The sequence below is a fragment of the Diceros bicornis genome, chromosome 4, assembly GCF_020826845.1.
Source record: "Diceros bicornis minor isolate mBicDic1 chromosome 4, mDicBic1.mat.cur, whole genome shotgun sequence".
NCBI classification, from domain to species: domain Eukaryota; kingdom Metazoa; phylum Chordata; class Mammalia; order Perissodactyla; family Rhinocerotidae; genus Diceros; species Diceros bicornis.
In genome coordinates this window covers 14,817,636-14,842,777 of record NC_080743.1, presented here as the reverse complement: position 1 = coordinate 14,842,777, position 25,142 = coordinate 14,817,636, and the positions used below count along the sequence as shown (strand labels likewise).

Here is a 25,142-nt window from a genome sequence, read left to right as displayed (position 1 = left end):
CTAGAAGTTCTATTTCTTCCCTTTTCTTTCCTGCCTCTTCCTTACCTTTCTTTCCTGTACTTGTTTCATGGTTTCTAATCTTCCCTTTATCTTTGAATATTTTAAATATTCCCTTATTAAGATTTCTTTCAGACTCTTCTGTTATCTCTAGTTCTTGGGGTGTGAAGGCTTCCATTTGTTTAATTAGTTGGATTTCTTGTTATGGTTCATTTCCTTGTGCAGCCTATAATTTTGGATCGTGAGCTCACCTTCAGTAGTGGTTGTCTGGCGTTTGCCTCTGCTGGGGTCTTAAGAGTTAGCAACTGAAGAGGCTCCAAAAACGACTCACTGAATGGCCTGACTTTGGAGGCTAAGCTGGAGGCAGGATAGCGCAGATGTTTGGAAATGTGCCCTCAGTTCACTTCCTCCAGTGAAACTACTTGTGTAACTGTGGGAAAACTACTCTTTGATTATTAATTTTCTTATCTATGAAATAAAGATAATAATTCCTATTTCCTAGAGATGTTGTGAGGAATTAGTGAGATAAGCAAATTAAGGAACTTAGCAGAATGTTTAGTATGTATTAAGTGCTAATAAATGCTAAAAAATATTATAAATACGTGGTACCTATTATCTCACTTGTAAATATTTTCTCCTTGCTTTGTGATATAAGGGAAGAAACGTAATGCTCATGAAAATAGCTTCTGAATGTGTATATGAAATGTATAGCCAGCTGTTACATTTGGACACTGCTCAGACCTCTTTGCTTTATTTGTGACATGATTTAATTGAAGATGGGAAAAACCCCCAGAAGAACACGTTCACTTGGCTTTCAGCCACCATAGAGGAGCACGGATGAGAGGTGGAAGGAAGTTTCAGACATCCTTTTAAAAAAATAAAGCCTAATTAGAGAGTTGGATCATTTGCCAACCATTTTGGATCATTAAAATATAGCAGCAGGGAGAGTTCTTCTGCTGAGAGGAAAATGACCCAGATAAAGTTCTTTTATTCAAATAGAAAATATATTTAACTTCTTGGCTGTGTTGTCATTGGCCATCATTCCCTTTCAAAGGTTAGAAATAGAAAAGCAGAGCCCTGAACCTGTAGCTCATGCTCAGTAAGTACTGTTGGTTCATTATGGGGAAGGGACAGAGACACAGGCAAATTCTCGGGCAAGAGAGCCTCATGTAACCTCATTTCTATCTTGTATAACCTTTGACCACAAACCTTTCCTGAACGAATTGCCAGTTTGTATCTGCGGATACAGGAGGGCTAAAGGGCTGAAATTTGTGAGTGAAAGCTGTAGGCTACTATGATTTATCATGGAATATGTTACTAGTTACCTGTAAACACATCACAAAATGATTTATAATTCTAATTCTCATAAAACATTTACAAGGGCTAAAATTAAAAACATTTAAATACAGACAAATTTTTAGATTTTAATTTACCTGATCTTCATAATCAGATCCTGTATCAATGTTCTCTCCAGTGTCCAACATCATTGAAGGATCAAGGTCACTTGAACCTAAGATTAGGAAAGAAAGGATTACCTGATGGAGGCTGTCTGTCCATGCATCTGAAGCAAACAGTCTCCCACTTGGTTTCCATATTGTCCTTATGGTTACATTAAATTCACAAACATTTCTAGACTCTTCCCAACCCCAGGCACTATGTTTGGGCTGCAGATAGAAAACGCAAGTACTCTGGACACTGTCTCCACCCTTAAGAAGAAGACAATCTTGTGGAGGAGGTTGATTGGTCAACAGCAAGGTTCAGAATCCAAAAAGAAAGAGCTGTTAATTCTGACTCATGGTGGAGGTGATGATGGAGGTGGGATTCTTCATGAGGAACTAATCTATAAGCCGGAACCATGAGGGTGAATAGGATTGTCCAGGAGAAGAAGCGGTTTAGGGGTGTGCAATGGTAACTGAGGTAGAACGGACACCCGGAGCAAAGTACAGAGTGGGAAGAGCAAGGGGTTTCCAGAAATCAGAAGGGCTGAGTTTGCTCACTCCATGAAAACCTGAGAAGTTTTTCCTCCAGCCTTTGGGTCATCTTAGTCCCTAACTAAAGGTGAGAAAAATCAGGTTAACTTAATGTATTAATAGAGAGGTTTTTTCCCTCCTAATTACTACAGTTTACATTAAACTGCTTACCCATGAATCCCCAAGGCTCAAACTTAAACTAGTCATTTTCGTAATGGGGTTCCTGAAGCACAACTGATTCATCGTCCTCATCGAATGAGTCTTTCCTGCTGGGAAATGCGCATCACCTAACCAGCCAGAAGGACAGACTTCAGTGCTGCCCATAAGATGCTATGCACCCTGTGAAGAAACCAACCACTCCATGTTTCATCGTAAACTTGGCCTTGCCAAATAGTTTTGGTCGGAATATGCAATGGGTAATGTTTAATGAAGATGGATTTTTAAAAGAACTTCAAGCATCTCACATACTTCTCAGATGTGGACCTCTCCTAGAGACGCTGCTTTCATACTTTCTTCCCAAAAGAAATTCAAGCAGTCTCTTCTCATCTCTTCTCTTTTTTCTTCTCTTCACATCATTACCCCTGATGTTTACCAAAATGACTAAGTACTAGCTCATTATCAAACTGACTAAGTACTCAGCAGTCATACCATTGTTTACTATGTTTGTATCTTAAAAACTTTTTTAATGGTTGACAAAGTTTTTCAAAATGGAGATACTTGACCCATCAACCATTTTGGAAAAGTAACTAAGTGCAGAGTTGCCAAGTGCAGTTGCGTAGGTGTGTACAACACAAGTCTAGGTGATGCTAGTCACCCTGTCAGGGCAGCACTTGTCAATTCCGTTGTTAATAAGGTGCTTGCTAGAATGGAGTTGGGAACACCATGTACCACATGCAACTATCAGAGTGAGACTACAGGGGTGATATGGAAAATTTAATTTTATATATATATATCTGTTTAAGTAGTGGGATTATATATAATTTTTCTATATTTGTGCTTTTGGTATTTTTCAAAGAAAAAATGTTATAAGGTGTATCTTAGGGCCAAAACATTCGACTGTCTCAAAGCCCAATTTGAAGATCAGTTTGCACTTACGTGTCGTGAGGCAGTAGAGATGTCAGATGTAGAATGCATATTTTTCCATGAGAAGATCACAGACATTTTGGAAACAGTATTTCACAGAATCCCACCCCCTTGTTTCAAAAAGAGGAAAATTAGCTGTGGAGAAGTTAAATAACTTGGCCAAGTCATGCAGAAAGTGAGTGAGATCAAAGGCAGAAGTCGTAGCTCCCATTTCTCTCTCCTAATACATTCTGCTGACTCCAAATTCTAAACAAGAGCAACCCAAATGGCCTTATAAATATGACCTTTCACGACAGTACTCTACAGGAGAGGACCTGGAGGAGGCAGCCATCTCTTTCACATTCTGAGAAACTGAGGAACAGTGAATGGTTGATACTGAGGCATGTCTCTGGGTGGCTGTGGAAATGGAAGAATCAGAAGGGGAACCAAGGAGTGTCCCTCCAGCCTGTGACAGTCAACGTTCCTTTCTAGGTGGCTGCTATTGACAGCATCATTAAAGGCAATGCCAATTTGATTTAGCTTTCATTACTTCCACAATATGGATATTACCCACCACTCACTAGTGGAAATGGTGATAGGCACCTGGATTCAAATGACACCCTCCACTCAGCTGTATTTAGAGGGATTCATGTGATCTGAACACAAAGGCTTATTAAACATATAGCTGTTTTAGTTCCTGTGTCCTACTTATTTTATTTAATTAGAAACTAGTCTTTCAGTTGTTTTAAAAAAGTACAATATGAAGGGCTCTTAAACAACCCAGTTAACAGATAATACCCATTAATATTTGAAACCGGAACAAGATTATTAGAAAACTATCTTCAGCAATGGTAGAATGAAGAGATCTTTGTTAAAAAAAAAAACAACTTGTGCTTATAAGGAAGAAGAGATTGGCTTTTCTAATAAAATGCTTTTAACAGAAACTTTATTGTGTCATTAAAGGATGGAATTTCTTGACATGTTGTTGCTCTTGGCAACAGTACTAATACATCAAAGGAGGCAATAGACAAAGGATGTCATTATCAGCTCAGATAATGATTGAATAGCCTTCATTTTCTTTTAGTATTTGTTGCTCGGTTTGCTGAAAATGGGACCTTTAATGATAGTCTAAGGTTTGACATACAAAATAGGGAGGTAAATATAGCCATACGTACACATTTTTGCCTTCTTTCATTGGACAATTTAACACATAAAAGAACTTCAATGATCTTGTTACTCAAAAAAGACAGCAAAATTAGGACATTTTGAAAAAGGGATAGTATGGCTCTCATTTCTCCCTATTTTAAATTTCTTGACTTCTTTTCAGATTTAAAAATATCCTTTCTATAGATAACAGAGAAAGGTATGAGCTGAATAGAACCCCACAGGGAGCACTCAGTGTCACCAGTTTTAGATGTAGAATGGTCTTTGGAAATATTATTTTCAGGTTTTCTCCTTAAATTTAAGTGGAAAGATGATACAAATTGGCTGTAGAGGTAGTGGAAGGCTAACCATCTTACTTTCTGGGACAATGTCACAGACTGTTTTCTTCCTAGTGGATCTTCAATCTGAAGTTTTAGGAAGGTCCTCCTCCCACTTTGAGTACCAAATAAAGGGACACTGCTGCCAGGCAGGACTTCTAGGGCAGTGCAGGGCATCTGCAGGCAAAACTCCTCCAACTCTTCATCTGTCCCCTCGCAGGAAAGTGGTCTCCCCTGTTCCGTCTCTTCCAGTAAGCTGTAAGCAGCTTTAGGTAAGGTTATATTTCTCTGAATTTAAGAGCAAAACTTAGAAATTCTATGCATTCAATACATATATGCTGAATGACTGAAAAAAGAGTAAAAGGACATTTACATTTTACTTTTGCAGATCTTGATCCTCTTCATTCCCTCTAGAAACACTAATCCCTCCTAAGAGCCTTAGGCATTAGGCACGGAGAATCCAGCTCTAATCCCAAGTGTGGGAAATGTTAGTCACAGTCGGCGTTAGAATTCCTTTGAAGAAGAGCACTGCACTTCTTTGGAAAAAATCTGGACCATATTTGGGACTAGAAAGTGAGCTCCTTGAGGGATCTGATGTTGGTGGACTCTTCTGAGTGAGAAGGGAACGGGGGATTTTCCAGTTAGTCCACAACAGGGGTAGGGGAAAGGAGGGAGAGAGAGAGAGAGAAGAGAGTAGAAATAGACCTAGGAAAATGGGGAACTGTTGTGTTTTAATAAGATGTGGCCTGTCCCTGTGACTCCTCAAATCCTCAGCAAAGATACTAACTTATATGTAGCCTCTTCAATGTGACAGCCACACGCTTTATACACATAAGCCATTTACTCTCCACAACAATCTTATGAGGTAGCACTATTATTAGCCCCTCTTTATAGAGGAGGAAACGAGGTCCAGAGAGATTGAGTGATGTGGCCAGATGGCTCTGCTAGAAGTATTAATGAAAGGTGCCAGGGAAAAGAAGACAATGAAGAATGGGGCTTGAAGGGTGCAGAGGTTCAGGGAATGGTGTTCCATAGTGTGGAGGCAAGCAAATGCATGCTCTGCTCTGGAGCTAAAGAAAATTTAGTATGGCCATGTGTCAGTGTACTCGGCGGTCCAGCTGAGGTGGCCAGCTGGAAAAGAACGAGCTTATGTGCCATCTCCTGTGAGATTCACACCGGATATCAAACACACAGATACACACAGACGCACAGACACAGACACAGACAGACAGACACACACACACACTCTGTCCTCATGAAGTCTTGCCCTCTAATAAGGGAAATAGATTTTTAATAAACAATCATATACCTAATTATAGAATCACAATTGTGATGAATGTCCTGAAGGAAAAGCGCAGGTACTATGCGAGGGCCTAATGTAGTCTGGGCGGGGGTCTGAGAAGGCTTCCTGAGGAAATCACACTTAAACTGAGATACAAAGCGGGATCTGGCCAGGTGGAGGATGGGGCTAGGAGCTGGGAGAGTAGAGGGATGCAAATGGAGACAGGCAGTTCCAAGTAACTTGTGCAAATGGTCAGAGGCAGGAAGGTACTCGAGGCACTCAAGGGACTGGGGGAAGCTGGCGTGGGGGAGCGGGAGGTGAGTGGTCCTACAGGACCGATGTAGGAAAGCTAGGATACTTCTGTCATATTAGGGACACTGGTGCTCAGCCTGCAGGAAAGTCATTGAAGGTTTGGCTTTTTACTGGGGAGGCGGGGTGATCAGAGCTGCACTCTGTGAGGATCCCCATGGCAGCCACAGCACTCATGACAGATGGGAGCGGCCAGGGATGAGGTGAAAGGCCAGCAAGGAATGACACAGCCTTTGATGAGTGCAGGGGAGACAGAACAAGGACGGGACTCCCGAGGGTCCCTGAAGAATGAGGATCCATGTGGGCCAGGAGGGCAGGGACATTTTTGCCAGGCTCTCTTAAAAGAGAAAAACTGCATGATCTCACTTATATGTGGAATCTAAAAATGTCTAATACATAGAAGCAGAGAGCAGAGCAGTGGTTACCATGGGCACGCAGGTTGGGGAGGATGCTGGCCAAAGGCTACAAAGTTGCAGTTGAGCAGGATGAATAGGTCTAGAGCTCTAACGCACAGAGATGACTAGAGTTAATACTACTATATTTAACGCTGGAAATTTGCTAAGAGAATATATTTCAGGTGCTCTCCTCACACACAAAAAAATGGTAACTATGTGAAGAGAAGATATGTTAATTAGCTTGACTATAGTAATTATTTTACTATGTATATGTGTATCAAATCATCATGTTGCACACCTTAAATATATACAATTTTTATTAAAAAATTCAAAAGAAGAATTGAAAGCCATTCACATGGAGGTGATGTGGGACCCCTGGGGCAGCTGCGATTCTTCGAAGAGAGAAGGGGAGAGTGGAGGGACCAAACCTGGGGGCAGACAAGTCACAGAGCAGAGGCTTGCTTAATTGGGGGAGTCACCAACATTTACAATCCCGGAGATTTCACCTACAGATGCAGGGTTCTGTTTTCTCTTGAAAGAGAGAAGGATCCAGCAACACCAGCCAGTTTCTTAACGGCAACAATAGCCTGGAGCTGAGAAGCGGCTGCCTCCCACAGGGGAGGCATCCTTGATCTCTAGTTTACCACAGGCCCTCCCAGGCTGACTTCACTCACCAACGGCTGTCATAGGGTTATTTTAAGGCTGCAGCAGAACCCAGCTCTCAAGGTCTGGGGAGTGGAAGGGAGCGAGCAGGAGTTGGGGCTATGAGTACAGACTCTTCTGCTCATAAGCCCGGAGGTGTAGACAGGAAAGAGTAGGCCCCTGGAAACCTCTGCTACCGGCCAGGCACCGTGCACTCTGCCAAGGGGACTTGAGGAGGACGAGGACAGAGCACCTGTCCTCGGGCCGTTTACCAACTAGCACAGAAGCCAGCACAGCAGCATTACTGCACAACTAGGCCACCTTGGAGAAATGCCACTCGAGAGCCACAAAGTGCTGGGGTTCTAAAGAAGGGGGAGCTTGAATCAGCTCCTCCATTGCACTGTATTAGCAAACTGAGGATATCTAGCTGTTAGATATTTGTCGTAGAGGTCTAAATAAATGTTCCAAATAAAATATTCACTTAAAAAGCACAGGTGTCATAGCATTTTTCAGAGCAGCAATAGTCTTGTTTACATGATCTCACATGCTTCTCAATATTCCGTCTCTCCCTGCGATAGGCCATCTTCTTGTAAATGTCACTGGAAAATTAGGCCGGTGAGTTCACATCAGTTATCTGTGCTCTGTGGGTCTGCCTAGAAAGAATATCGCCTTGCCCTTCCTTTCATTCTGCCTCTCTTTGAAGCTATTCTTAGAGGGCTTCAAATATGGTTTAAAATTTTAAGTGGTTAGCTTTTTTCTCTGAGCCCAGAACTTTTGGTCTTTACCCACTGAGGCCATAACTGAGAAGAAAGGTCAGGACTGGACAAAGACTTGTGAGTCGTCCACATGGAGCTGATAGTTGAAGCCATCAGGGACAAGGAGCTGACCCAGAGCCAGAAAGTAAAAGAGAGAGAGAGGGGTGGAGGACAGAACTGTGAGAACCGGCCACGTACAGGGGTCTGATTGCCTTGCACTCCTGTCCAACGTCCAGCTTCTAGGCCAGAGCACGTAGGAGGAGCGGGGGCAGAGCCGCTGCAGGGGCTGTGGGCGGGGAGGAGAATGGCCACCAGATTGAAGGGGAGGGTTTTCCCAGGCGGCACAGGAGTGACCTGTCTGACTTAGGCAGTCCTGGAGCCATTGTAACTTTGAATTGCTGCACGCAGTATGGGCAAGATTAGATTTTTTTTCTGTTATAGTAACACAGGTCCTGCTACATTGTGACTACATTTACATGAGCAGTGACTGGAAGAAAAGCAGTAACTATGAGGGCCAGGTGTACAGTCTTTCTTTTCTATTTTGTTTTGTACCTTTATTTTTAAACCACAAAGTGTAAAGCTCTGAGGACTGTGTCATCCTTAAAACCTTACAGCACTTTGTCGCGCTCCAACGTTACCACAAAGCCCCAGAGGATCGGGGCGTGCTGCTGTCCGAGGGGCACAGGCACTTACCGGCCGAGGCCTCTTTGTTTGGGAATAACTTGCTGTCAACTGCTGCGCTGACGTCACGGAACACCTCATCCTCGTCTCGGTCAGCGTCACACTGGGGGACATCAGGACAGACAAGTTGGGAACACGAGAGTACACAAATTAGTTCTTCCCAAAATATAATGAGCACGCTTCACACAACTGTATCTCTAATGAGGCAGGCCAACGGGAATTAAAGCCCTCGAGTCTTTAATCAGACATTTAGAGAGTTTTTCAGCCCAGACCTCATATCAAACAGGGAAGGATGTTAGGGAGTAAATGTACAGTCACTTATGGTTAAGAAAAATGTGTGGAATTTTCGTATTTTATAAAGTGAACTTTGGAAAAAATGACCATTGAGATTTACCTTGTGCTTTTCTGGCTCCAAATATTTTGTTTAATTAAAAAAACTTGATGAAAATATATAATTCTAAACAACAGGGGAAAAGAGTTTCTAATTTATTGTTAAAAAAAGAAAGAACCCTCAAACCAAATTTTAGATACTATACTAATACTATAGATACTATACTTAGATGTAGTCGATAGACATTACAGATTTAGAAGTAACAAAAATTACAGATTTAAATATTTACTTTACCATTGTCTAAAATTTACAAAATTTTAAGTATTAAAAAATGTGGTTATATTTATAAATCCTCTATTTCCCAAGTTGTGCAGTGGTTTTTTAAAATACGTGTTTGTCTTTTTAAAACAGCTTTACTAAGTTATAATTGATTTACAATAAACTGCACATATTTAAAGTGTACAAACCGATACATTTTGACACCTGTTTACACTTGTGAAACCATCATAAAAATCAAAATAATGAACATATCCATCACCCTCAAAAGTTTCCTTGTGCTTCTTGGGAATCCCTTCCCCATCAACTAACCCCCTACCAGGTAATCATTGATCTGCTTTCTGTAACTAAAGACTATTTTGCATCTTCTAGAATTTCATATAAAAGGAATTGTACAGTACTCAACCTTTTTGTCTGGATTATTTAACTCAACACAATTATTTTGAGATTCATCAATGTTGTATCCATAGTTCATTCCTTTTCATTGCTGAGTAGTATTCCATTGTATGGATATACTGTTAGTCCCATCCTGGGTATCTTTCAACTCAGACATTGTAGTTTTCATCTCTAGACGTTTGATTTGAGTCTTTAAAAAAACCTATGTCTCTATTTAAGGTTTTGAGCATCTGAAATATAATAATTTTTAATGTCCTTCTCTGCTAATTCTAACATCTGGTGTCAGTTCTGAGTCAGTTTTGATTCATTTTTTCCCCATCATTATGGGGCATATTTTCCTGTTTCTTTGCATGCCTTAAAATTTTTTATTGGATGCCAGGTATTGTCATTTTGACCAGGTTAGACGCCAGGGATTTTTGTATTCCCATAAATATTTTTGAGCTTTGCTCTGGAATGCAGTTTAGTTACTTGGAAACAACTCGATTCTTTCAGGTCTCGTTTTTAAGATTTGCTGGGCTGGACCAGAGCAGTGTTTAGTTTGGGACTAATTATTACCCACTGTTGAGGCAAAACTCTTTGAAGAACTCTACCCAGTGTCTGGTGAATCAAAAAGTTTTCCAGTCGTGGCTATTCCAAGTCTGGCGTGAGCACCAGCTACTGTTCCCGCGAATCCTTTCGGGCGGTTTTCCCAGCTTCAACTAGCTCCCTCATGGGCACTGATCAGTACTCTGTGGAACGCTGGAGGGGACCCTCTGCAGATCTCCAGAGTTCTCTCTCTGAGAATCTCTTGCATCTCTGACACTCTGTCCTCTGAACTCCAGCTACCTTGGTCACTTGGACCCTCAGCCCCATCAACTCAACCCACGGAGTCCACCAATCTCCACAGGGCTTCCTCCCCTCTGCACCGTAGCCTGGAAACTCTCCAGCAGTGAGCTGGAACAACCGAAGGGCTCCCCGCGTTCGTTTCCTTTCTCTCGGAGAATCACTTCACTGCTTGATGTCCAGCGTCTTGAAAATTATTTTCTTAAAATATATTTATTTTTTTCTTTGTTTCATGTGGGAGAGAAAATCTAGTCTCTTTTATTCCATCTTGGCCAGGAGTGGAGGTCTCAACCCTTTATCTTTTAACCTTAATTATTATCTTGAAGATATTTGAGAAGATTTAAGTGATTTATTCCTTTATATTCTCCTACTGAAAGGTTTTGTTATTTTCAGTGAGGGAAATTTAGGAGCCTAAATTAGACAGTTATTCCCTTACTTTTCCTTACACAGGGAAAGCACATCTGTATGGTGCTTCCGAGTGCTTTCACTATGTCACCTTAGCCCGTGGGGAGGGAGGCAGAGAGTCTTTCTTCTATTTTCCAGGGGAGGAAATATCTACTTGGAGATACCATGACTTTCTCAAGTCAAACAGCTAGTAAGCAGGAGAACTAGGACTTGAACTTAGGATGACTGACACTTCCCATCCTACTGGGCTACATATGATGGTCACAGTAAGATGAAGGGAGCCCTTCTGCTCACATAGGTGTTAACACAGCACGTTTGTCTAAAAGCAAGGAGAGAAGGACAGGTGGTGGTTAGGGTAGATACAAGGAGAGCACGGAGGCACAATTAGGGCCATCGTAACGCACTGCTTCCCACACCCAAATGCAGCTGGTGTTTTTCTTTCAAATTATCTGTTGGCTATCATCAGAAGGGGTAACATCTACTAAGCGGGGTTTTGTTTCTATCTTTTTCTTGGACTTTTGAGGGATGGGTGGCAGCACTGTCATTTTATAAACGAAAGAGCATAAGCTTATGTTTTAGCCAGAGATCCCTAGCAAACAGAGCCTAAGGCAAAACTTATAGGTTAACACTTTATTGGGGGCAGTGTGTGTGTGTGTGTGTGTGTGTGTATGCAACCCCAGAGCAGTAAGTGTGAGGGCAGAAGGAAAGTGAGGCAAAGAAGGAAGGAGAGCAAACGTCAGGGTCTACGTTCCTGATCTGGGCCCAGCTTCACAGGAAGACACAACTGGAAACTCGGTCTCCAGAAAGGCTAACTGGACCCACTACATCTCAGAGCAGTCTGATGGCGGAGGAGGGAGAGGCATTTATGTGTGCCTCCTTTCAGTTTCCTATCTTTCATTGGTCCAAGTTTTCCCTGTGAGGAGTTGAGTCTCTCCACTTCTTTCTTTCTTCTTTCTGTTTTTTTTGGTGAGGAAGCTTGGCCCTGAGCTAACATCTGTGCCAATCTTCCTCTATTTTACATGTGGGACACAGCCACAGTATGGTGTGGGGGATCAGAATTGGCTACCCCAAAATGTGTCTCTTTGGCCTGAGGATTATTTTGGGCTAATGAGGATTATTACTTTTAAAAACTGCAGACATAGGAGAAGCTCTGAAAAGTAGAATTTACCCTTTGTAAGAGACATTTACATTTGTAAGGGAAATCTCCATCTATAAAGGTATTTCCCTCTCTGTACCAGGAAGAAGTGGGGATGACCTTATCTCTAGAAACTCTTATCAATGCGGAAGGCAAGGACTTAAGTCTGCATAATAACCTTAGCCTTGTTTACCGTGCTTTTCTGGTAATCTCCAATAGCTGAGTCCCCCCATCTGCAACGTCCTCCTTTGTCTCTACTGAAGATGGTATTTAAGATGAAAGCCCCTGCCATTTTGGTGAGTTGCTCAGTTTTCCTGAGTCTCTCCCAAGCGTACATGTTATAAAGCTTTGTTTGATTTTCTCGTGTTATTCTGTCTTATGTCAATTTAATTTGTACCCCAGCCAGAAGGACCCAGAGAGTAGAGGATTTGTCTTCCTCCCCTACAATGGCTTGATGAGTGGTGTGTAGGTCCGCGCCTGGGATCTGAGAACCCTGAGAACCCCAGGCCACCAAAGTGGAGCATGCGAACTTAACCGCTACACCACCGGGCCGGCCCGCCATTTCTGGATTGTGTGGCTTAGCCCCTGGTGTCCCAGGGAGCAGCATAGCATCTGAATCTAGAAGTGTGGAGAAGAGCCAAAGCCTCCACAGGTCTGGTCTGGCTGGGCCCGGCTGCCATCTCTGCAGAGGCTCCCACCATGGTGGGCATGATGAAGCCCAGCCCTCAACCCTGAAGAGGCTGGCTGGGGCCACCAGCAATGTGGAGGTACAGGGCAGTGGTGGACAGCGCTCTCCATTCAACAAGCAACAGAAGCCCAGGGCACATGGACTAAGTGAGTCAGGGGAGTCTTGTAAACTGGGCTCACACAGCTTAAAACTGTCTAGAATTGATTTGAATTTCTGCTTCCCCATGTAGCAGCTGTCTGACTTTGAGCAACTTATTTCCCCCTGTTCTTTGCATTTATACAATGGGATTGTTGTGAGGACTAAAGAGATGGTATATTTAACACACCAGCACAGAGCCTGGTGTAAATTGTAGTCTTTCTTTTTCTTCTCTCTTTGGGTCCCGAGGGCTGAGGGGGTATATCCTATAGATCTTTGATTGCTTCTGTACTTTTGACACACACACACTTTTTTTCTTTTAAACTTGCGGATTATAGAATAAGGAATACAAGAGACTTTGAGGCTTTCTAGGAGATAGTCTATTCTCCCACTGATTTGAACAAGGATATGTTAGTTCTAGCACAGACTAAAGTACTTGATTGTCCAACCCAAAAGACCAAGTGCAAAAGGTAAACACCACTCATGAAAGCATTCAACCAATATTTGCTGAGTAACTACTACATCCTAGAGAGACTCTTCAACTGACCACTCCTAAGTGTTTGGACGGTGAACACAGAACCATGAGGACGGAAGACGACACCCATATGGCCAACTCAACTCTGGGATTATGCAGATGCTGCTGAAGCCCATTGACTCTCGTGTCAGGACCACAGAATTTAACCCAGATTTCCTTATTTTCTGTAACATCCCACATCTAGAACTTCCAGACTAGCACAGAAGTCTTCTCTCCAGTCTTTTAGCAAATAATGTGCCATAGACCTTGGAGAGCATTCTGATGGAGTACTATCAGAACAACTGCCACTTGTGATAAATAAATGACAAGCAATAGGATATATTGGAGTATATGAGGAAGCCATTTCGTGTAAAACTAATTTGGCCTGACCTTGTTTTTCCAAAAGGACCTGAGTGGCCATTGAGCATGCATTGTATATCTGCTTTAAGCATTTACTATGTCTCAAAGACAAGAACAATGCCTTTAAAGATAAAGTAACTTCCCCCACATCAGCATTTCCTTAAGGATAAGTATCTCTCCCTAGGCTAGGGATTGATTGCTGACCTGCTGTGACCACCCAGCTGGAGATCACAGACCTGTGACCTGCTGTGTTCATCAATGGCTGTATGAATCCCTGTGCCAGCTAGGCAATCTTGTGACTGTTGTAAAAGGGACATTGCAATCATATGTGATACATGCTCTTTGATGGTATATAACCACTCTATATACCCCTCAGCCCTTGGCCCTTGGCCCTTCCTTCCTTGGCCCAGTCTTCAGATCTGGCCCATAATAAACTCACCCCAATTTTGATTTATAGATTGATTATGGATTATTTGCACTGACACTAGCAAGGATTTTTTTTCCAATCATTTTATTGAGGTCATAATGGTTTATAACATTGTGTAATTTCAGGTGTACATTATTATTTATCAGTTTCTTCAAAGATTTTTACAAAATGGTAACATTCAGTGTTGGAGATGTTGTGTATATGGTGAGTGGAGAACTGGCTTTTAAATCATCAAACATTTTACTTGTTTTTGCATAAAACCATATATATCAATGGTTCTCAACCAGGAGTAATTAATTTTGTCTGCCCCTCCCTTGCCCGCCCCAACATTTGGCAACGTCAGGAGACATTTTTGGTTGTCATAACCAGCAGGGGGGACGCTACTGGCCAGGGATGCTTCTAAATATCCTACAGTGCACAGGACAGCCCCCTCACAACAAAGAATTACCCAGTCTGAAATGTCAGTAGTGCCAAAGCTGAGAAACCCTAATCCACACCAAGGCATTCTCAGCTTTTGGGTTTCTAAACAGTGTCTTGAAACTAAAGTAGTGATGATTTTCCTTTTCTCTCTTTTTAAAGAAAAAGGTTTTGAGCTGCAAGAACCTGGGCTGTTAACTTCAAAATACAAAGGACAGCAGAAGTGATGCTGCTGCAGGGGTAGCAAAGATAAGGGTGATGAAGGTTCTAGGAATAAAGGTTATTTACATCTCATGGGTCAGAAACGAGCTTCAGGGGGCAGCTGTAATTGTGTGCCGCTACACCAGATGATGTCTGAGGTTGCTCCCAGCTCTGACTGTCTGTGATTAGAGGAGCACTTTACCTCTCCCATGGTTGTTATTTAATGCCTAGCAATCTTAACAAAACTCTTTTCTTACTCTGAGGGAAAGAACTCACAGAGGACACGGTCTGCATAATCTGTTTTACGTCATTTAATGTAAGAGGGCTGCAGAGATCAACTGGAAATTTCAAAATGAGATGCTTACCAAATTCCCTATTTCACTCACAACACATGTTTTAATTTGAATAACAAATGTTGTACCAGCTTTCAAAATCATACAAAATATATCTAGATTAGGAAAGGAAATTATAGTAGAGGGAGTAAAATTAGGCACCATCTGAGGGGAAAACGACAATGATGGTTTGTGTTTTTAATGGCAGAAATGAGTTTTTGTTTTTGTTTTTTTTTTTGGCCCTGATTTTCAGGCTGCCACAGGCTGCCCAAGTCTTCTCCATGGAGACAGAGTTTTATGCATTCTTACCTCTGCTAGCCAGGAATGTTAGGTCTATTAATATCCTAAATGGAATCAAAAGGAAGGATACCAGGTCAATCTCTCTTTCCAGATCCCACCTTTCATTAAACTTAGGTCTATCTCCCATTTTTTCTCTGCTTCATCATTTGAGGAGGAAATAAATTGGCTCTGTTATTAGTATTGCCTCAGTTTTATATATCCCATAAGCATCATTCTCTGAGCATCAAACCAGCTTCTTGAATTTTTTACTTCTCCCTGGTTTCCTGCAAAGAATTTCAATTAAGCGTGCTCTCCACCAATGGCTTTTATCATTTGCTACTGGAGATTCCTCAACATGCAAGAAACTGGCCCTTCAAATTTTCTCTTATATGTTTAGAGACTTCCCTCTAAATGATTGATTGGTTGGTGTTCTCTTTACAGTGACTTTGTTTTTCTCCAACAAAAATTGGAGATTTCACTAAAATAGTAATAATTTAAAAACTTGTGGTAACCGGAGTGAAATCTGTAGTTACCAGTGATGGAGTAACGACAGTTTATATTATTCTGCAGAACCATGTCTCTAAGCCTTCATAATTAATCCTAAAATTTGATACAGAAACACCTAAGTGGATTTGGTGGGAGGTGGGTAGCGGCAATATTCTGTCTGAGAAAGCCAAATCAACTCCATATTTTGATGAGCAGAATTCCTGTGGTATGGCCCTGCTGAACTGAGATGTATAGAACATATTTCTTAACAGAATAAAATGAGGGTTAAACGTGAAAGAAGATAGATATAAAAATAGACATGATTGGTATACAAAATGATGAGTACGGAACACTAGAAAGCTGTAGATATCTTAACAAAAGACTCTTCTTTTCTCAGCTTTTTGTACAGAATCTTTATTTCACTAGATATTCAGATTATAGACAGCATCTAGAAAATTTTATTGGGAAAAACTCAACACAATAAAAAGATTCCAGAGAAAACTGCTGCAAAGGTTATGAAACGTTCTAAGAAAAAATTTCTTCCTGAACTTGAAACCTTAACAATGTAATAATGACTGACTTATCTTATTCTATAGAAACCTAGAAAAGAAAGCTAAATTGAGATAATTTTAATTACTGTTACTACACTAGCCCAGAGGACATTTTTCAGAATCTTCATCAGTACTCAACAACGAAAGGGCGCCAAGTAAAGCCCCAGGTTCTGTTACCATTTTTTGAGCATCTATTGTGTGCCATGCATTGCTAGTTTTCTTTATACACTCTCATCATTCAACCCCTACAATATTATTAAAAAGGGGTATCATTATCTCCATTCAAAAACTGAGCGCCTCAAAGATTAAATAATCTTTCCCCGGTCATGTAGGCAGTCAAGCCAGGATCCAGATTCATCTGTCTACATCAAACTGTGAGGCCCACCACCCACCAACGCTGTCATGGTCAGCTCTCAGCTCCAAGGGGCAGCCTTAGATCTTAGCTGGGCACTTGCAGAACAAATCAGGGCTTTTAGGAGTACTGTCAGGACAGCCCCCGAAGAATCCTCAGAGGCCAAGCCAAGCGAGGTCCAGATGCAATATACTCAAATATTCTTGATCTTTTTCTTCATTTTGAGGCCAGAGTAGGTGATTTTATTTCTCTGTATGATGCACGTACCCTGTACATCGTGGCTGTGGCTGTTGGCAGAACGTCCTTGCAGGCCAGCCAGGGGCATCAGAAGTGGCAAGAACAGGCAAAGTTGACGGTAAGAGGCAGGTGACTTCCTAACTCCAAATAGAGCTCTCTCTGGGAGTCTTTAGCTTAATGCTATCAATTTCACAGGGAAGCTGGCTGCTACTCCAGAATCCTCTTTGTCTACTGTTGACTCTAGTTGCACCCTCCACGGCAGCCTTCTAAAACTTCTCTCTGCAAACAACTCTGCCTTTTAGTTTGGTGAGAGGACTGAAGTCATCCAGCATGGATTCTGTTTTTCTCTTCTCATCACCACTCAATCCCCCCTCAGAAATCAAAGAAAGAGTAGGCCTACTCTTCCTCTAAGAGCCTCTCTGGAGTTGGAGCATAGATTTGTGACATGAGCTCATCTCTGGTCTGACACCTCCTGTAGAACTGCTTTGGTTCCGCCTCAGGGCTCCATCCACCAGCACCCGAGGCCTTGCCTGGCTTAGCTGTTCCTCTCTACCTCACAGCCAGGGCTTCAGCTCTGCCTTTGACTGAGAGGCAGCATTCCAGACTCCTTTCCCAGAGCTCCTTGTGTTGGTTGTCTCATTAGAAGATGGTGGATCCAAAACCAGGCTACCCCCAATAAGAAGGGAAAGGGTAGGTCTTAGGTGACACTCTTAGGTCATGAGAGAGAAAGGCCAAAGTGTAAAGAATTCAAATCAGTGGTGGGAACTAGGGTCTGGAACAATTCTTGAGCTGAAGGGTGGGTGTCTGCAGTAGCTGATTATTTAAATTTTGCAGGCTCAGGTAGAGCCCTGGAGCAGACATCCTCAATCTGACCAGTGTCCAGATCGTGAACAGACATCAAGTGCCCAATATTCTGCTCACTGATCTGTGGGCGCTATCACAGGACATGTCAAAAATTAAGTTGCTGCATGTGGAATCTAAAAAAAAAAAGCTAAACTCATACAAACAGAGAGTAGAATGGTGGTTGCCAGGGGCCAGGAGGTGGGGGAAACGGGGAGATGTCGGTCAAAGGGTACAGACTTTCAGTTACAAAATGAATAAGTTGTGGGGATCTGATATTCAGCACAGTGACTATAGTTAACGATACCATATTATATACTTGGAAGTTGCTAACAGAATAGATCTTAAATGTTGTCACCACACACACAGATTATAATTATGTGAGGTGACAGATGTGTTAACTAACCTCATTGGGGTAATCACTTTGCAATATGTACATGTATCAAATCATCACATTGTGCACCTTAAACTTACACAATGTTATACGTCAATTATACCTCAATAAAGCTGGGAAAAAAAAGTAAAACAAAATCAACTTGCTGCACAAAGCACACAAAAGGTATATCTACTCTAATGGAGGCAGCTGAAATAAACCCCTATTTAGCAGATGACAGAGGGATTTACTATTTTTTAAGATGATATTACTACATGGTGCATTGCTTCTCACTTAAAAGTGAATTAAGAAATAGATCTGTAGCCCAGCAAATAGGTTGATATAATGGATTTTGTCAAATAAATAAAGCTTTAGACTATATCTTGGGATCACCATGGATTCTATCCAATCTTTTAAACTGCCTACAAGATGCAATTCAAGTCAGTAAAGATGTATTGGCACCTACTCTGTGCCAGGCGTGTGCTGGGCACTAAAGATAAATGGAGGGGAGATTAAATCGTGTTAGCTTTTCTGTAATTATTAAGGCACCAACAAGGACTAAAATATTCTGAAAAGACTTGATGAAGAAAGATTAAAAGAAGAAAATGGAGAAGAAAAGACACGATATACTCACTGTAGACAAGAATCTCATTTCTATTTTTTCTCCACTGCACCTAGCAAAGTTCTGAGCCCTGCAGTTAGACAATAAATACTCGTCAAACTGAATTAACCAGAAAATTCAACTAATTAAAATACCCTTTCCCTTCCTATTTTCTCTTCTTCTTCTCTCCTCCTAGCATTTCAGCAATCTGAGACTTTATAAAACTACAAAGTGGTGGGATAAAAACTTAAACATTTGCCAAGAAAGCTTCCAAAGTACAGAAACTAGTTTGTCTCAGAGGTCAAAATTCAGCCTCGTGTCTTTTGGTACCTTTCCTAATTACAGGCTCCATTCTCTCCAGGGCTCAAGCGTCTCCTGCTACAGAGCCCTAAGTGGTACCCTGGAGCCTGAAAAACCGCTGCGCTGCCTGAGCGCCAGATGTGAGACTAGAGGATAATTTAGGCCCTGGGAAGCTCATCATTCTGTTTTCTTTTATTTATTTATTTTTTTTTCCCTTTTATTTTTTTTTTCTCTTAGTTGAGATGTTTCATTCTTTTATTTTGTTAAATTTTCTCTCCAGCAGTGTTGACTTTAACTACCCTGGTCAAATATGTCAGTTCATAATTACGTGGGAGATTCAGTGGAGATCAACGAGAATCAAAGAGATCAGCTTAGAAAATGAAAAACTAAGGGAAATGTATTTGCCATGTGAACACAGGACGTCGCGATGAAACACATCACTAACAAGTAGAAAAAGGGTCCAAATTTTAAATCAAATTCCTTTTTAGTTAATACATACATTCTATGTTCCCAGTATTGAGAGATTGGTTTTCTCTTTTACAAACTTCTTTAGGATAGCGTTTAATATTTATGAAAACGTATTTTATTGGAATAGTCAACAATCATTCTGGATAATAAAATAGCTGTTAGAAGAATCATGTTAATGTTTCCCCTTATTGGAGATGTGGACACGAAGTATGACTTTGGGGAAGTTAATTTAATTCAGTCAAATATGGCAGTATCTCTGTCCTCATGGAGTTTAAGGACTATGTTCAGAGACTGACAAGTCAATCACTAATAACAGTTCCATGTGGGAAGGGCTGTGATGGGGTGTACATGGGGTGCCCTGGGTGCTGGGGCTGGGCAGGTGGGTGGGCAGTGTGGGGTTAGGGGATGGTCAGAGAGACTTCTTGGGGAAGCTGATTCATGAGTCAAGTTCTGAACAAGTGAGACTAAGCAAAATGAAGAAAGGAAAGGAAAGGCAAGAGGGAACAGCAGTAAAAGAAATGAAGGTGTGAAAGGCATAGATTCTTTGAAGAAAATTAGAGTGCCTTAAGATCTTGGGATTCACCGTCTGAGAAGGGATGGGGTGATGCCCCGTTTTGCTTACTGAAGTTATTTGAAGCCCTTCTTGGGGTTTTTGATCTGATAGCTGCTTCCTCTACCAGAAATCCCTGGGCATGTGCATATAGTGAGTGTGTGCTGGGCTGTGCACACAGGAATGTGACAGGTGAGCCCATGTACGTAACAGTACTTATCATTTATTGAGCACTTTCTATACTCTGGGCAATAGGCAAAGTACTTTGCAAACATCTCAATTAACGCCCAGAACAACCCAAGATATCAGTCCTCAAGGAAATAGTTGGCTGAGAATGGTGAGTTCTTACTTAAGGTCACACAACTGGTGAGGAACAGGGCTTGCATAGTAACTCAGGCCTGTCTGACTGCGATGCTTGTGCTCTTAAGAACTAAGCTATTTTAAGTCTGAGAAGAACAAATCCTATGTTCTTAGTTATCCCACATTCATTTCTTTTTCCTCTCCATTTTTAGCTTTAAGGTCATTTCCAAATTCAGAGTCATTTAAACAACCATCCTCGTTTTTTCCTTTACTCACTCATCCAGGTCTAGCACTTTGTGATAATGTTGTTTGTATCAAGTTCCCAAAAAAAAACAAACTTTGCTTTTGTCTTTGTTTCAGAATAATTAACTTATTAGCAAGATGGCTATGACAGGCTTGATGTTAAAAAGTAATTAAAGAATGGAAACAGAATGGAGCTTGTGTAACAACTTACTAGCCATTGAGCCCTGTGGATAACTGAGCAATTTTGCCCCAGGTTTTAGGAAATATATAAATGAAGCCAGAAGGAAAAAGAAAATTATGAGAATGGAAATCTGATTTGTAATAATGGGATTTATATTTAGTCCATGGGCAGAGGAAGGAAATTAATATACAAATAGATAAAAACATCCCTTTAAATGCTTCTGAGGCTAAGTCTTTATGTGGATTTAACTGCTTCAACCATGAGGATGATTACTCCTCTTATTCCTCTGCTAAATTGATTAGATTTTTGACTAGAAGCAACATGTAGAAAAAGAGATTACTTGTCATCCATAAGCAATATCTACATTTTATTTGTTGAATTTTGAAGTGAATTATTTAGAAAAATAATTATATTGGCCATGTATCACTCAACCAACAATGCACTCAGCAAATTCAGAGTCAAGTGTAGTCCTGGGTTGATTCTGTTGAGTAAGTGTGGCATTGATGGATCTTTCAGGCGGTAGTTGAGGGGGGTGGCTAGAGAGGAAGGAGAGTGAGTCAGGGGACACAGATGCAGGATATGCCTCTATCTCATCCCATGGAAACTCATCCATGTGTGTCCTGGCTGCACCTTCTCCATCACTTTTTTTGTTTGTTTGAAGTTATTTTTTTAAATTATTCCTGTATCTTTTTTGTTTTCAGGTATACTGGAGATCCTAGAAGAAATCTTTCCTAGCCTCCTAAAGACATCAGTAATCAGAGGTTCTGTTCTACAAAGGTGTGACTTCACTCAAGGACAAAGTGAGCATTGCATCTGGAAAGCCAATTAGCCTCCATGCTGCCTCAAGCCACGTCTACTTCTCTTTATATTTTTACCCCTGCAACCAGGGGCATGGCGAACTTCCTCCTGAAGGGGATCGGAGTTGGTAAGCTTACCTAAGGTATAAAGAGTGCATAGTATTTGCAAAGCAATAGGCTCATCCAAAAGGTTATAGACAACGTTCCACTTGGTACACATAGGACAGGTCAAAGGAGACAAAGCCAACAAGAATCTGTTAGGATCCTCAGGGTAAAAGGCTGAGCCTGAGAAAAACAAAATTCATGCCAATTTCAAATCCAACCTTCAGGCTTATAGAATGAAGCAGCTTTGATCACACAAGTGCAAAGGCAGTACGTCAGCTTTTACAAAAAGACAAGGTGACTTTGCAGGACATCTAGAAAATCTATCACACCCCACAAGACCCCTTTGCTGCCACACAAAGCTCTGCCCTCATCCTAAAGAAGAGAATCCACCATTTCCCCAGAAGCATGGGGGACCAGTGCCATGCTCAGAACTCTGCCAGGATGTCTCTGATCTTCTTTCTTCTTTCCTTCAACTGCAATCCTTCATTGCAGCAACAGTTAGGGGAGAGGAGGGCCCTCATATTTACCTTTTTCCCCCCAACAGTGGATGAGGGGAGTATTATTCAGGGGACTTTAGATTTAAAGGTCACTTGTTGTGAGTATTCTTAGGTCCTATGTCTCTTAAAAGCTGTGAGTCACAATCGGTTTCTCTATTCCCTAGTAAATTCTTGAATTTGCAAGCTCATTAGGAGGTTCTCACGGTTGGTTTCCATGTACTCAATAAGCATTTACTGAGTACCTAACATTTTCTGTGGGTATAGTATACAGAGATGTTTTACTCTAGTATCACAGAATAGAATAGAGAGAATTGTGTTTTTCTCTCTTATGAATGTCCTCTCCCTGTTCAAGTAGGAACTTCCATTAAAGGTGAGTGAGAAAGCGACACTATTGAGTGTGGAAACTTTTGTTAATTCATTCATTAAAAAACACTTGGGGCCGGCCCGGTGGTGTAGTGGTTAAGTTCGCGAACTCCGCTTCGGCGGCCCGGGGTTTCGCAGGTTCGGATCCCAGGCTCGGACCTATGTACCGCTCATCAAGCCCTGCAATGGCGGCATCCCATATATAAAATAGAGGAAGATGGGCACAGATGTTAGCTCAGGGGCCAATCTTCCTCACAAAAAAACCCCAAACAAACAAACAAAACAATCCCACTTCTTGTGCACCTACTGTATGCCACGCACTGGAGGTTCAGTGCTCAGTAAAACAGGACTCTTGCCCTTAAACAGTTCACAGTCCAGTGATGGGGACATTCACTTGAACTCTAACATTCATACAGAATAAGGGCTGTCACAGAGCTATACAGAAATGTACAGCAGGAGATCAGAGGAGAAAGGAGAATTAATTGGTCTCAGAGAGGGAAGGGGGATTCAGAAGGATGTGTAGGGTGGGTGGGATTGGGTGGGATTGAGGATTAAAGAAAATGTTATAAAAGAGAGGGCATTTGAGCCCAAAATATTCACGACTCATAAATGTCCTCGTCTGGGTTTATGGCTGCCCCACCAGATCTAGTAAAGTTATTCTTCTTTATCTGACAACAATTTATGAATCAGAAAACACAGAGCCAGATCTACACTATTTTTTATCTGGCTGGAGAATTAGGTTTCTCAATGTCAACAATGAATTGTTTTGCTTTGACGGCAGGTAGCACTAAAGGGAAGTGATACAATGTAGAGCGAGACTCTCGAACTAGACCACTGGGATTCAAATCCTAGTCCAACCAGTACTAGATGTGTCACCTCAGAGGAGTTACTGATGCTCTCAGCCTCTTTCCTCATCCACAAAAACGTGATAACCATAGTGCCTACGTCATGTGGTTGTGGGTTGCTGAAAGGGTTAGGTAAGAGAATCTATCATTACCGTAGAGCTCGGCACATAGTAAGTCTCAAAGAGTGGTAGCGATGACTATTTGGGGGGAGTGGCAAATGGTTGTCAGTGTAGAATCACATTTTCTGGAAGCATTTAAAACGGGATCAATTCTCTTAAGTCCAAAATGATTTACATCTCTTTCTGACAACCTCCTAGGTCTCATCATTGCCTCTGCTTTTTAAAAATCTCCCTGGTTCACATTTATTTTATAAATACCATTATAACATTGATAAAGGAAATAAAAGCCACGATAACAACGTCACCCCAACCTGTGCCTCACTTTCACTTGTCCACAATCTCTTTTGGACCAAGCACAGTCATTAACCTAGAGGAGGTGCTCTGCAAGTGAATAAATGAATAAACAAACGAATTCTTATTTCAATGGTTCTGCCTCAAAAAGAAGTGTAACGTATTACAAAAGTCATGCCCTAAGAACTAGGCTAGATTTGTGTTTAACCCTGAAATCTGGTAATAACCGTAGTATCATAGAATGCTTTCCTGAATTTTAAAATATTTAAAAAGAAATCCCAGCACTGTTTCTTGGCTGGAAAGGCAAAATGGGAGATTGTGGGCAAAGTGGCGAATTTGGAACAAGAAACTATAGCAATGACATTAATACTAGATTGCTATAACGGGTTTCTGCGGACTATAAAAAACAATCCTTTGGCCACTAAAAGGCCATTTCCTTTTGGCATAAAGTCATGACCTACTTAGCTGTCTTGTCAGGAGAGTCAGAACCATTATTATGAACCTGCAGATTTGGGTTCTGTATTCGCCCAGTTGTGATTAACACAGCTGGATGAGAGCCCAGAGGCTGAACACAATCCCTTGGGCACGTATTGAAGAGAAATCAATATACGTTCTCTTTTGAAAATTCAGATACATAATTTTTAAAGATGTATAAGTAGCCAGATACTTATCTCACTTTAAGGTAACATTAGTATTCACTTAAAATGCGTTATTTAAAATTTTTCCTTAATACATGAAGCGAATTACAGAGGGATTTGGCATAATCAAGTCACTTATCTCATATATGACACAGGGCAAACCAGTAATTACTCTGAAGAAGAGCGAAGCAACTCATTAGAAAGACCCCAAATGTGTTAGAGGCTTTTTTCCCATAAGATTCATGAGATTTTGAGTTTGGAAACTTGCGCCTTGGAGGAAGGCTGAAAAATAACATCCATTTTAATCTCATGCCTTCCAATAATATTCACAGTGTATTTTTAACTACACCCAGGCCTAAACATAAACAACTAATTTAGAATGTATGATTATATATGTGCATATTCACTGGTTAATCTATCATATAGCAGAGACAAAGACTGGGAATCTTCCAGATGTTTCAACCACTCTGCAGGATCCAAGGATTCCAGAATTTCTAACCTTTATTCAAGGACGATCTTGGAGTCTACAATCTGTCCTTTTAGATGGAGGGAGATGCAGCTGTTAATTCCATTTTCTAAAAGGAAATCAAAGTCACTCTATGAAGCAATAAACGACCAGGATCAGTGGTTTCCAATATTTGGTTTTCCTCATTTATCTTACCTTCCTCATTTCTGAGCATTTGGTATAATGAAGAGGTTAAGAGTGTGGGTTC

At 41.3% G+C, this 25,142-nt stretch overlaps 1 protein-coding gene across 1 annotated transcript in view; it reads right to left on the bottom strand.

Moving 5' to 3' along the window:
• Positions 1-25,142, bottom strand: part of AK5 (adenylate kinase 5) — a 228,669-nt gene that overhangs the window by 108,018 nt on the left and 95,509 nt on the right. Inside the window, exons 7-8 of the mRNA XM_058538359.1 lie at positions 8,587-8,677; positions 1,431-1,507 (exon numbers count right to left, since the gene is read on the bottom strand). Of these exons, the coding sequence (XP_058394342.1) occupies positions 1,431-1,507; positions 8,587-8,677 (168 nt within the window). The remainder of the gene's footprint in view (positions 1-1,430; positions 1,508-8,586; positions 8,678-25,142) is intronic.